This window comes from Vigna unguiculata, chromosome 6, assembly GCF_037176805.1.
Source record: "Vigna unguiculata cultivar grain cowpea cultivar isolate G323 ecotype 2 chromosome 6, ASM3717680v1, whole genome shotgun sequence".
In the NCBI taxonomy this organism is placed as follows: Eukaryota; Viridiplantae; Streptophyta; class Magnoliopsida; order Fabales; family Fabaceae; genus Vigna; species Vigna unguiculata.
The window spans coordinates 27,978,723-27,991,383 of record NC_140797.1 but is presented as its reverse complement, the minus strand read 5'-3'; the positions used below and the strand labels follow the sequence as shown (position 1 = coordinate 27,991,383).

The window sequence follows — 12,661 nt, the reverse complement described above, 5'->3', positions numbered from 1 at the left end:
AAAGTGAGGAAATTAGTCAGTTATATTCCGTGAGAAAGATGAACAATTATTTTTCAGATGAAGGGGTAGTTAAAGAAAAGTTATATCCTATTTTACTAAAAGATAAAATTGTTAAATAAAAAATAAGATTAAATATGGTTAAAAAAATGGAATAGTTTATACAAAATTCCAGAATTGCTGTTCTTCCACTGTTAATGCCAATCAAATAAACCTGTTCCTTCTTTCCAAATAAACCAATTCCTTTTACTTCTTCCAAAATGTTTTCAGTTTCTTCACACTCCCTCACTCACACTCACACAACCATGTCTCAATCTGCTTTCTTCAAATTCAGTTACCACAAACCTCACCATCACACCCCTCTCCTCTTCCCTAACCATCTTTCTATCGCACCGCCGCTTCTCCGCACCACAGCCGCTTTCCGCAGAAATGCTGCGCCAGATCCACCTCTCGGTTTCCCCGGCGCCGCCGATGTCATCGTCGTTGGTGCCGGCGTCGCCGGTTCGGCTCTCGCCTACACCCTCGCCAAGGTGCCTCTTCCTATTTCCATCCTCGCGCCACGTCACTTGTTGTGTTTTTTTGGTTAAATTATTCATTCGCATGTCTTGAATTTTTGAATCTTCCAGTAGAGATTTCCATATAGTTCTTTATGTTTGAAAGTTTGTAATTGAAATCATGAGTTTATAAATTAGTATAATTGGGCCTCAAGCTTATTGGACGCATAATATGCATAAAAGTTTAACATGTTTTTTAACACTCTTTTATTTCTTATAATTTACTTGAAATTAAAATATAGAAAAGAAACCTTAAATAACGATTCGTATTTTTTTTTTCAGTAAGTTTTAACGGATACAAAAATGTGTCCGAAAGCGTAGTATATTATGATTTTGCAGTAAAGTTCTTTCATGATCATAAATTTAGTTTTATGCATAGGTTAAAAATTATTTTTGGAGGAGTTGATAGACAAAGATTATACTAATTAATTTATATAAAAATTTAATTTAATTTATTTCAGTTTTTACTTTTTATCATTATTTATCTAAAAAAATTTAACTCAATGAATAAACGATATTGCCGAGTGATTTGCTAAATAGTTGAATTTTGTAGTGAAGTGCATTTATTTATGGAATACTAGTAAAATTCTAATTAAAAGGATTATAAATTTAGAAATTTAATTACGACCTTTAAAAGTCTATTGACTTGTTTAAAACTTCTAAGTAGCTTTAGCATTAATGTGTTACAAATATAGATTGGTTGGAAGTATGCATGATGGTGTGATGAGACAATAATGGGCAAAGTTGCTATTTTGGATTTTATGGTGGAGGTTGCCATGCTTAGAGTTCTGACAATAACTAGTATTTGAATTTTTCAAGTGTTAACTAGATTTTATGAGTCTTCTTTTTCTTGGTCATCTACTTTTCCTATATCATGTTCTGTAGTGCCTCCTATTCTTAATATAGAAGGTAGGACTACAATAATCCGGGATAAAGGATCTCAAATTGGAATTCGGTTGTTATCCTTACAGAAGATAGCGTTGTATATCTACATCGGTGGTGATTTTCATGTTTGTGTTAAATTTTGTCACCATTTTATATATTTGGATTTTCAAAAGCTGTTCAACCCATTGTCTTCGTCTCTCTCCCTTGCTTTGACTCGGGGAAATTATATTAATACAATAGGGGAAAGGAATGCTTTGGTTGGTTAGTATCGAAATCTTCAGTAAGAGTATATGTATTAAATTTTTTGAAGGAAGGACGGCGTGTCCATGTTATTGAGAGAGACTTAAGAGAGCCAGACAGAATCGTTGGTGAACTTCTCCAGCCAGGAGGATATCTAAAGCTAATTGAGTTAGGGTTAGAAGGTATGTATCAAATTGGCTAGTAGACAAGATTATTCCAAGACTTTGGTTGGATATGGTCCGTTTTCTGAACATATATTTTATACATGCGCAAATTCCCAATTGGCACTCACATTACATTGAAATGAAACTTATAACTATTACCATGTTTGAAGACTGTTATGCGTTTTTTGCTTTGTTTGCCTTGTGCTAAATATTCATTTTATTCATATCCTTTTACAATTTGTTAAACCGGCCTAGTTTTGCTTTTCTTTAATTATATTAATTAATTTTTTCACTGCCTCTTTGTGCTTGTATATGTGGTAACCTATATCATAAACAGAGTCTTATCCCTTCAAGTGGTTATGCTTTCCTCATCACCCAACAATAGCAAAACAAATCAACAAGCCCCTGATGAAATTAGGTATTTTCATCTGTATGGATCAATGTCATTAGACTTTGTCTGAAGCTAAATGGTAAATCCATTTATGTTAAGGCTTTACTTTATGGATCCACTTATCACATCCTCTTGGTCTTTAGACATGACTTAGCCATCTTAAGCATCCTTTGTCATCTCCCCAATAAGGGCTACTTCAATTTTCCCTTGTATTCATTCGTTCCTCTTTTAATCCTAAACTTGTATTGTTTTCCTCTACTCACCCTCTGTGGCATGTTCATCCTATGTAGACCTGGTTTTGGATCATGTTGGCATTTTCTGCATAACATTTACTAATTGAAGTCTTATTGCTCCACTCAGAAACCATATGCACTTTCATGACGTTACTTAAGCAGGGAAAAGAATATAAAATCATTTCTGATAATCAATATTATGTTTCTTAATGTATTATGCACTGAAATTAGCTTATGTTTAATTGTGGTGGAATTAAGCTTGTTGAGATACCATTCTCATATTTCCATGTGCTGTGTATATCCTTGTCAGACTGTGTTGATCAAATTGATGCACAAAGGGTGCTAGGCTATGTTCTTTTCATGGATGGGAAAAAAACTAAGCTGCCTTATCCTTTGGAGAAGTTTCATGCTGAAGTGGCTGGCAGGAGCTTCCATAATGGACGTTTTATACAGATGATGAGAGAAAAAGCTGCTGCTCTGCAATTGTAGTCCTTAATATATTTTGATTGTTAATTTAATTATTAAAATTATTTACAGGGCCAGAAAATAAGCCTAAAAACTACTAATTTTTAATTGAAATTATTGTCTGGTTTGTTTACTGTTCAGTGTACGAATGGAGCAGGGCACTGTGACATCTCTTCTTGAACAGGATAACAAAACTGTTGTAGGGGTCCAGTACAGAACTAAAGGTGGTGAACAACTTAAAGCATATGCTCCCCTCACAGTTATTTGTGATGGCTGTTTCTCAAATCTGCGTCGGTCTCTCTGCCACCCCAAGGTTGAAATGTCTTCTAAATAGTTGAGTGACAATACTTTCCTTTTAGTGACACCATATATCGTGCTTATGATCAATTCAGACACAGTTTGTAGATGTTATGAAATCTGGAGGATTTGATTCATCAGTTTTGCACAAGTTTTGGCTCTCCTAATATGTTATTAGCCACTTGCCAGGTTGAAGTATCCTCCTCTTTCGTGGGTTTAGTTCTGGAGAATTGTCAACTCCCATTTGAAAATTATGGGCATGTTATTCTAGCTGATCCTTCCCCTATCTTATTTTATCGTATCAGCAGCACTGAGGTTCGCTGCTTAGTTGATATACCAGGTCCTAAAGTCCCTCTTATGTGGAGCGGAATGGCCAATTATCTGAAGACTACAGTTGCTTCCCAGGTATCTGTTATGATCCTGCATGTGCTTGACATGTGTGTAGTCCAGATGTGATTTATCAATCATTACTTGTAGTATACAAGTAGCCAATTTTACTAGTTTCAAAGAAGCAAAAAAGTTTATTCCTACTTTATCTTCTTTGTATCTGGTGTAATTTACAGATTCCACCTGGGCTTCAGGATGCTTTCCTATCTGCAATTGATAGAGGAGATATTAGAATCATGCCTAATGGTAGCATGCCAGCTGAACCAAATCCTACTCGGGGAGCAATGTTAATTGGTGATGCTTTCAACATGCGTCATCCTTTGACTGGTGGAGGAATGACAGTGGCACTGTCTGATATTGTTTTGCTGCGGGATCTTATCAAGCCAGTTGGTGACCTGAATGATGCATCCTCACTATGCACATATCTTGAATCCTTTTACATCTTGCGCAAGGTGAGTAGCTTTTACATGTTGGGTTATATATTATTAAAGGCTTATATATTAGTCATATAGGCTTTGATTCCACATCATGAATCAACTATTTCACGGGCTTAAGCTGGAAGGTGAAGACTAAAGGCACATGAATGGTTTATACTGCATTTCTAACCTTAAAATAACAACCAAAATTTAGAGATTTTAATCTTGAAAGAGACTTTACCTCATGACTTATGCTGTTTGCAGCCTATGGCATCCACCATAAATACTTTGGCAGGTGCTCTGTACAAGGTCTTTTCAGTTTCACCCGATGATGCCAGAAAGGAACTGCGCCAAGCATGTTTTGATTACTTGAGCCTTGGAAAAATATTTTCTGGTGGACCCATCGCTCTACTCTCTGGCCTAAACCCTTACCCTTTGAGTTTAATTCTTCACTTTTTTGCTGTTGCATTCTATGGGGTTGGCCGTCTGCTCTTGCCATTCCCTTCATTTGAACGCATGTGGGTTGGAGCTCGAATAGTTTTCGTGAGTTATTCCTTCCACCCATCCATTTAATTTCTAGTCATGAAATTTGTCTTTTGGCACCTTACACAGTGATATTGTTGTTTATTGATAAGTTTCACCATAACATGTTTTCCTTGTATTGTACAAGTTTGAATAAGATAACAGTTGTGCACTAATTTGATCATTCAGCAACAAATTCCACAAAAAATTGCATAATTGTTGTTTCAACGTTCTTTCATTCCATATTTACAGAATGGGGGTTTCTTCTGCAGTGTCCATAATCATTATCTTAGTACTGTATGTTAACAGTGATATATCTTTCAGTGTGCGTTTGGCATAATATTTCCAATCATCAAGGCTGAAGGAATAAGACAAATGTTTTTCCCCACATCCATAGCAGCTTTTTATAGAGCTCCTCCTCACAGGTGATGCATTGAGGATTAAGGAATACTCACACTCCTCTCTCTACTATGCATTTTCAACTTCAAATTAAGAGGAATTTTGATGGAGGCAAAGACATCTGTTATGCCACTTGGATGAGGAGTGTCGATGGGTTGTAGCATTTAATTCATCAATCCCCTTGGCTGTCATTGTACCAAAAGAAACAGAGGCATTGCCTTCAACCTGAAAATTGTTAGAATGTACCATAAATTCTATTATATTTTCCTTGAACCAAAGAAAGATACATACATTCTGGTTCTTCACTCAGAATTAGATAGAATCATTGCGTACTTGTAACCAAAAGGAAACAATACATACGTTGAAGAATAGTGTGGAAAGAAAATTATATTACTTGTGGTACATTCATATACCTGTGAAATTGTACACTATGGTGAGCATTAAACTCCAAAATCAATTCAAAAGTAAAATTTCTTTTTTCATTTTTTGCAATCGAAAGTAAAATGAGTTTTTGATACGGTATTTGAGCATTAAAAGTAAATCAGTTATAAGAAAGTAACCATTAAGCAAAACATTAGTTCTTTTAACGTGTATTACTTGTAATCTTATATATTTTCATTTTTCTAGTATCAGTTTGAGTACTTTCGTAACAAAACATAAACTAGATTGGCCTCACCGGTTAGCAATCGAAACATAAACTAGTTTGTTGTAGAAAGATTTTGCACTTCCTCATCCATTCTGATTGCAGGGTTTAATGTTTTTGGATTTTAATAATTGAACAAAGTGACATAATTACAATAAAAAAATATAGAAACTATAAAAAAATAAAAAATAATAACTCAATGCGAATACTACAATAAATTAACCTTCAACCTTTAATATAAACAGTTATATTGGATAGTACTATTAAATGACATAATTACATAAGAATCTCAACCTTTAATATAAACAGTTATATTGGATAGTACTATTAAATGACATAATTACATAAGAATCTCGCTTAGAACATATAAGAAATCAAAAACAATATTCACAAACTAAACCAACACAAACAGAGATTTATGACTAGAATGTAGGAGTCGCGCGAACGCAGACCGTGAACTAAACAACACTTAGGATCATAGGTAAATTTTAATAAACCTAAATTTCAAAAACAAAACTTATGACTAGAATGTAGGAGTCGCGCGAACGCAGACCGTGAACTACACAACACTTAGGATCACAGGTAAATTTTAATAAACCTAAATTTCAAAAACAAAACTTATGACTAGAATGTAGGAGTCGCGCGAACGCAGACCCCCTCTGCCACAAATTATGACGTAGGCTCTGCCACTTGGGCAGACCTTAAAGCAACACCCTTCCCAAGTGCAATGGAAGTCACTGTCCTAAACCATGGGCCTTCTTGATCACCCATTGATCCCGTCCAGGTAAGTATGTTGCATAACCATCCACACTTTTCTTTTGTACCACAAGCTCCACACTTCTCACTACTCTTTTAGTGATGTGGGACTCCAAATATCTTTGAAAACAAACCTCTCATTAACTTCATCACCTCTGCCACCAAATACATTAACATACCTTGCTTCCTGCTTAGGATAATAAACTATTTGAAAATACCAACTTGTAACAACAAAATATAACAAAATATAGATAAAATTGACCTTGCACTTGTACCATAGAATGATTAAATGATTCTTCATTTAGGATACATCAACTGCAAAGTGCAATCCTATCGTGGGATTACAAACTTAAATATTTCAAATAGAAATGATTGAATTTGTTGTCAAACAATTAATTACTTAACATGGCACTCTATGAAATGAGAACTTGAAACCAACATAGACAACAAACAAAGTGCATGTCTTTCTTCTTTTTTCCTACTTTTGAAGGTTAATTTTTTAATTAAATTCAGAATAACTATTTCAGATTTGATTAAAAAAAAAAATTCCATGTGCTACATGAGATAAAGAAAACACTTTTCCACGTTAAATGCAATCATTATGTATAAACTAGAGTAATTTTGAAGAATCATAACTATTTCAAAGCTAAAAGCTAAAAAATGAAAACACATAAATATAAAACTTTTAAATCTTCATAACTTGTGGATTTCAACTCATGATTTCACATTTTGTTGCAAAACTTATAAATGTCCATATAAAATGTTTAGTACTCCACCAATCAAATCAGAAAGAACATGTATCGAGTATAACATATAGACACAAGAGCAAACAGATAAATAAACAATAAAAGAAGAATATATCTATTGTAGATAATATAATGTGATAAAAAAAGTGATATCATTAGTTAGATATTTAAAAATAATGAATATATCCCTAAAATATATTAATGTTCTTTTTGCTCTTCTATATACCGTTAAACAAATTCACATGACTATTAAGGGGACCTTTATTCAACCTGAACCTAAATTTTAATAATGTTGTTTATATCGATTACTTGTATAAAATAAACTCGAAACTGAGAGGTCAACAAAAATCTATATATAAAATCAGTAATAAATGAATCAAAATCTATGTATTAAAAGATAATCACTTAGTAAATTAAAGTGCATAGAATGCAATGAAAGTCACTACTTTAGTCCAGGTAAGTATGTTCGACCTACGTACACATTTCTTTTTTCTATATCTCTTGATTTTCATTACTTAATATACCCTAAACAATGTGGGACTTTACACACTTGTATACTCTCCACTTGTACCAACTTAACCATTTTCTTATACATATGTTACTTTGCACGAGTACAAAGCTCTTTTGATTTTTATAAAGAATTACAATTACAACCAAAATACATCAAGAAATTGTTATTGCCAAAAAAATAATGAATGTTGAGTTAATGAGAAATAACAAGTGAATACTACATTATTCATAAGATGTAGGAGGAAACAAGGTTATATAATTACACACTTGTACTCTCACTTGCACCAACTTGACCATTTTCTTATACATATGTTACTTTGCACGAGTACAAAGCTCCTTTGATTTTTATAAATAATTAGAATTACAACCAAAATACATCAAGAAATTGTTATTGCCAAAAAAAATAATGAATGCAGAGTTGGTGAGAAATAACAAGTGAATACTACATTATTCATAAGATGTTAGAGGAAACAAGGTATTTTGATGCTTGCATGGTTTCACATATTTTTGAAAATTATAAGTTTTTAAGAGGCTAAAACTAAGGTACTAGTAGTGACTAGTTTAATAGACGTAAAGTTTATGTGACAAGAATTGTGGTATCTTCAGAAATTTTACTTGCTTTCTACTTGTAGTAAAAGGGATCTAAATCCTCTAAAATTATCCATTCAACTTAGAGAGTAAAATCAATAACGTTAATAGTTGATACTACATTCATATTCATATACATAAATTTCTCATTAGTGATTGAAATGGCTTATACCATTTTACTCACTTTAGATGAATTAGATCCTAGTAAAATATTTTGAACACTGAAACTAATGTAGTAATAAGTGGAATTCATTCTCATGCTAGTCCTGTGGGTTGTCTCCAATGTGTTGTATATATTATTATTTTTGTTGGATTTGTCAAATGCATGCATTATCCATATTCATGAAAAGCTCTACCAAGGATAAATATTCTTAACAAGGGTAAAGGAAAAAATGCATTTTCTTTTTCTTTTCTAAGCACTTATTTCACCTCAATTTATTTTAGACAGATGTTAGTTTTGCGCATTTTGAAAATCATGTCAGAAAAATGGAATTGTTTTGAAGATCGTTTCCTACTTATGGAACTTCAGTGAGGTATAAAAACTAATTAATAAGAAGGTATATAACAAAGGTGTTGTTTGTTGCCCCATAGAAGGCTAAAAAGATTATGGACTAATGGATTTTTTTGTATTTAATGATGATAAATTGCCACCATTGAAAAAACATGACAGGTGTAGGATTTGAACCCTTAGACCACTCGGCCAAACTGTCCTCTGATATTGACAATTGGGCTTGTAAAGTTTATATGTTATTTACTTTTAAACATAACAAAATAATTTGCACTTACTTTATTAAGGAAGAAAATGAATAGATTATGAATAAATTAGATCACGTGATATTAAATGGGACAAGTTTGTCACAATGGTGCAATTTAAGTGTGATATTATCCAAATTGGCAAGTTTTGAAAATATTATGTGCATGACTGAGTCCTGCTTACATGACATGACTTATGACTCCTCAAATTGAAGTTATGTTTAGTCAAACATAACTCTAATGTGTTGTCATCTTGTTCATGACAAGACACTAAGAAAGACATCTTTTGAAAACAATAATGAAGTTGTCACCATAATTTATCAAGAAAAACTACGAAAAAACTACATAAAAAGTGGTATCTGACAATGGATTTAGGTTTGTTCTAAGATGGTCCCTTTTAATTAAACTTGCAAAATTAATTTAGTTGTTAAAATATTTTTTTCTGCTAAAATCAAACAAACAATTTTTATATTTTTTATTAAAAAAATATTTATGTGGATTTGACAAGGATTGAATTTGCTCCAACTTAGTCTTGTTCACAATAAAAAATAAGAGTTGTGTAGTTCTTTATTAAAAAACAACTATTTTATGGTTGTTGATATTTTTAAAATTTGAAGTCTTTTCTATTTCTTGAAATTTTAATATTTTTTTATAATTCGTGGTGTAACACCTCTTTATTAGGAGCAATGAAACTCAATTATTTCCTCATCTTCCATGAGCATATTAATATGCAAATACTTCCTTATAGTCTACCGACCATAATGCACCTTTGATAAGTGTCGAGTTTTAGTAATTTACATATCGTTTAGACATTTATCATGCATGATTTTAATATAAATCTTAGTAAAACAACCATGTTTACCTTTAATTACTGAATGAGGAGTAGAGAAGTTATAAAAAGTTGAAATTAATATGTTTCTGTTGTTTTAGCATGTAAAATGAAGGAAATTGTGGTTGGTGCGGCTGAGCGGTATAAATGGTGTTAAGCGCCACAAAGGCAGTTCTCTAAACTCTTTGTACTGCACTTGATTCAATATATTATGTTCTTGTTTTATGTGTTGGTTATTTGATATGCAAATACTGGTTTAGTGTTTAGATCCAATTAAATCTTCTAATGCTTGGGATATACCAGAGATGGATATGCAATTTTAGTTGGTTTAAAGAGTCTTGTTCTTAAAGCAAGGGTTCCTCCACTTGAATGGGAATCATCATGCGTCTGGCACCCTTAAATTCCAATACTACAAACATGAGGTTAGAATGACTTTTAAAAGTACTTCCATGACTACTAAGATTAAGAACATAACTTATAGATAAGGGTAGTGCATTCGTGTGAGTGAAATCAAGTTCAATCCCAAGATCTTAATGAACATCACTTATTAGTTATCACATATCACCTATCTTTATTACTATTCAAACTTTTTATTTCGAATAATCAAACATTTATCATTTTGTTATTGCAAAATTGAATAGATTATAAATTACTATTTTATCAAACCAAATCCCTATGGATACATTCTTGTTATGCTATAATTGAATCAAATCACTTGCTGGATAATGTCAACACCCAATTTCGTCCGGGTAAATGCATTTGTTTGGTAAAAATAATAATAATAATAATATATAATATAATAATAATAATAATAATAAATAATAAAATAAAATAAAAAAATATGTTTTGATTGATGGTAGGTTTTTTAACTTTAATTCTACCATGGGAAAAAAAAGAAAAAAAAAAGAAAAAGAACCAAGAGAGGAGAATCTAATTTATTATTAATTATCACACTCTTTTCATGAGCCCAAATGTTTTACATATTTTCACCCCCATTGTTTGCTATTTACACTCTTCACATGACATGTCAGAAAAGGACGTTTCATAATTTTATGTTTTTAGAGAAGGGTATAATATTAGGAGCAATATTTTTTTATAATAATTTGAATAAATATCTTGCATTTATACTTATGTGTCTTTTTGCGTTGTCAATCTTGGAAGGTATTATTTTAATTAGAAGCAAATATTTCCGATAATAATGCTTTTAGAGAATGGTAGGATTTTAATATTTAGAAGAAAATATTTCTGGTAATAATTAGAATCAATTATATGAATTATATGTTAGGATTTGATCACAATCTTTAGGTGACAGAAAATAAAATATGATTCTAGTAATTACAGGCAATATTTCTTCAATGCAAGACACAGAAAAAAATTGGAAAAACCCCTCTCCTTTTTTATTACAGCACGCGTAAAAGGGGTCACCTTAAGGTAAATTCTCTTTACTCCTAATGCTATGTATGATTATCTTATAATATCAAATGTATGATCGTTTTGAATTGTTGTATGATTAAATGTGTTTGGGGTTCTCATGTTAGATAATTTTGGGTTTGTCATTGATGTGCTCAACTTCTCTCTTTCCCTCTATTTTAATCTTGATAAATAAAAAGGTTTCTTTCATAGGCTTTAATTCTCTCAAAACAAAAAAATAATAAATAAAATAAAAAAAAAACATTTATATTTTTTTTATATAAGTATTGCATACCATGTCAAGTCTCGGACTTGCTTGGTAATCAAAACACTTCTTCGTAGGCTTTTTTGTTCTTAAAAGGAAATTAATAACAATAAAAAAAAATATAAAATTATAAAATTATTTTTAATATCATGTCAAATCTCGGATTTACTTGGTAACTAAATATTTTATCATGTAGAATCTCGGGTTCTCTTGATATTAATAATATATATATATATATATATATATATATATATATATAGAAAAATCTAAAATTAAAAAAAAATAATAATATAAAAAAATAAATATTTGTACAAAGAACTGCGTTATCCTTGATTTTCCAAATGGAAATACGTAGGAGCGAGGTACAATCCTCGTCGAACCCAAAAAATAAAAAAATAATTTTAATCTTTAATATTTTGTATTGTGTTTTTATTTTGTTTGATTTTTTGGGGAATAACAAATATTTTAAGCATCAAATTCTACTTTGCACACTTAATTAAAGAGGGAACCGTCTTAAGACGGGCGTTGTGGGATGCTAATACCTTCCCCACACGTAACTAACTCTCGAATCCAAATTTGGTTTCAAAGACCATTCTTTTAATGTTTTTCTATAGTTTTCCATAATAAACTATGGTGGCGACTCCTCTGTTTTTTTAATTATTTTTGCCGTCCCGCTGCGATCTCGGTTCTGACAGATGAGTTAGCCCATTAACCGATAGTCAACAAGTGTTTGGTGTCATTGTTAGGGGATTTGTGCTGATATAACTAGTAATTTGTAATCAGTTTGTGTTTGTTGTAAACTTTTGTAAATATGTGCACACTTGTGTAGTTCACTAACATTTCCTTTGTAAATATGTTCATATCTTCTAAAAAATATACTTGTCTACACGTTTTGTTTTTTTTTCTTTTCTAAAGTGTCTTTTTTCAGGTTTCTATTTTACTCTCACACAAATATCAAACAAGAGGTAAGTTCAAATGATACATATTTGTATTACTATTTGAAAATTTTGGCTATTTGATGCTATTGGAGGGATTTTTTTTTTTTTTTTTGCAAAAAATATGGTTTTTTAGTGTAAAATTGAAATCTGGCAGCTTTAACCTTTGTTGTTTGTTTGAAGCATAACTTTCTCTGCAATTATCCAGTTGAGCTGGTCCTTTTTCTCATTACATTCTTTACTCAATGATCTTTAATTTGAATATAAGAACATATT

At 31.5% G+C, this 12,661-nt stretch overlaps 1 protein-coding gene and 1 non-coding gene across 2 annotated transcripts; one reads left to right on the top strand and one right to left on the bottom strand.

The window, feature by feature from the left end:
• Positions 1-200: 200 nt before the first annotated feature.
• Positions 201-5,352, top strand: LOC114188948 (squalene epoxidase 3-like). Its single transcript, XM_028077625.2, has 8 exons — positions 201-527; positions 1,747-1,858; positions 2,775-2,949; positions 3,071-3,242; positions 3,416-3,631; positions 3,790-4,065; positions 4,294-4,572; positions 4,876-5,352. The coding sequence occupies exons 1-8, from the start codon at positions 258-260 to the stop codon at positions 4,978-4,980; spliced, it is 1,605 nt and encodes a 534-aa protein (XP_027933426.1). The 5' UTR covers positions 201-257; the 3' UTR covers positions 4,981-5,352.
• Positions 5,353-6,225: 873 nt separating this feature from the next.
• Positions 6,226-6,385, bottom strand: LOC114189335 (U1 spliceosomal RNA). Its single transcript, XR_003605638.2, has one exon. It is a non-coding gene; the product is annotated as a U1 spliceosomal RNA (small nuclear RNA).
• Between the last annotated feature and the right edge of the window lie 6,276 nt (positions 6,386-12,661).

Coding starts and splice junctions, on each gene's coding strand:
- LOC114188948 (XM_028077625.2), top strand. CDS start 258: ATGTTTTCAGTTTCTTCACACTCCCTCACTCACACTCACACAACCATG. Junction 528..1,746: donor TCGCCTACACCCTCGCCAAG/GTGCCTCTTCCT, acceptor AATTTTTTGAAG/GAAGGACGGCGTGTCCATGT. Junction 2,950..3,070: donor AAAGCTGCTGCTCTGCAATT/GTAGTCCTTAAT, acceptor TTTACTGTTCAG/TGTACGAATGGAGCAGGGCA.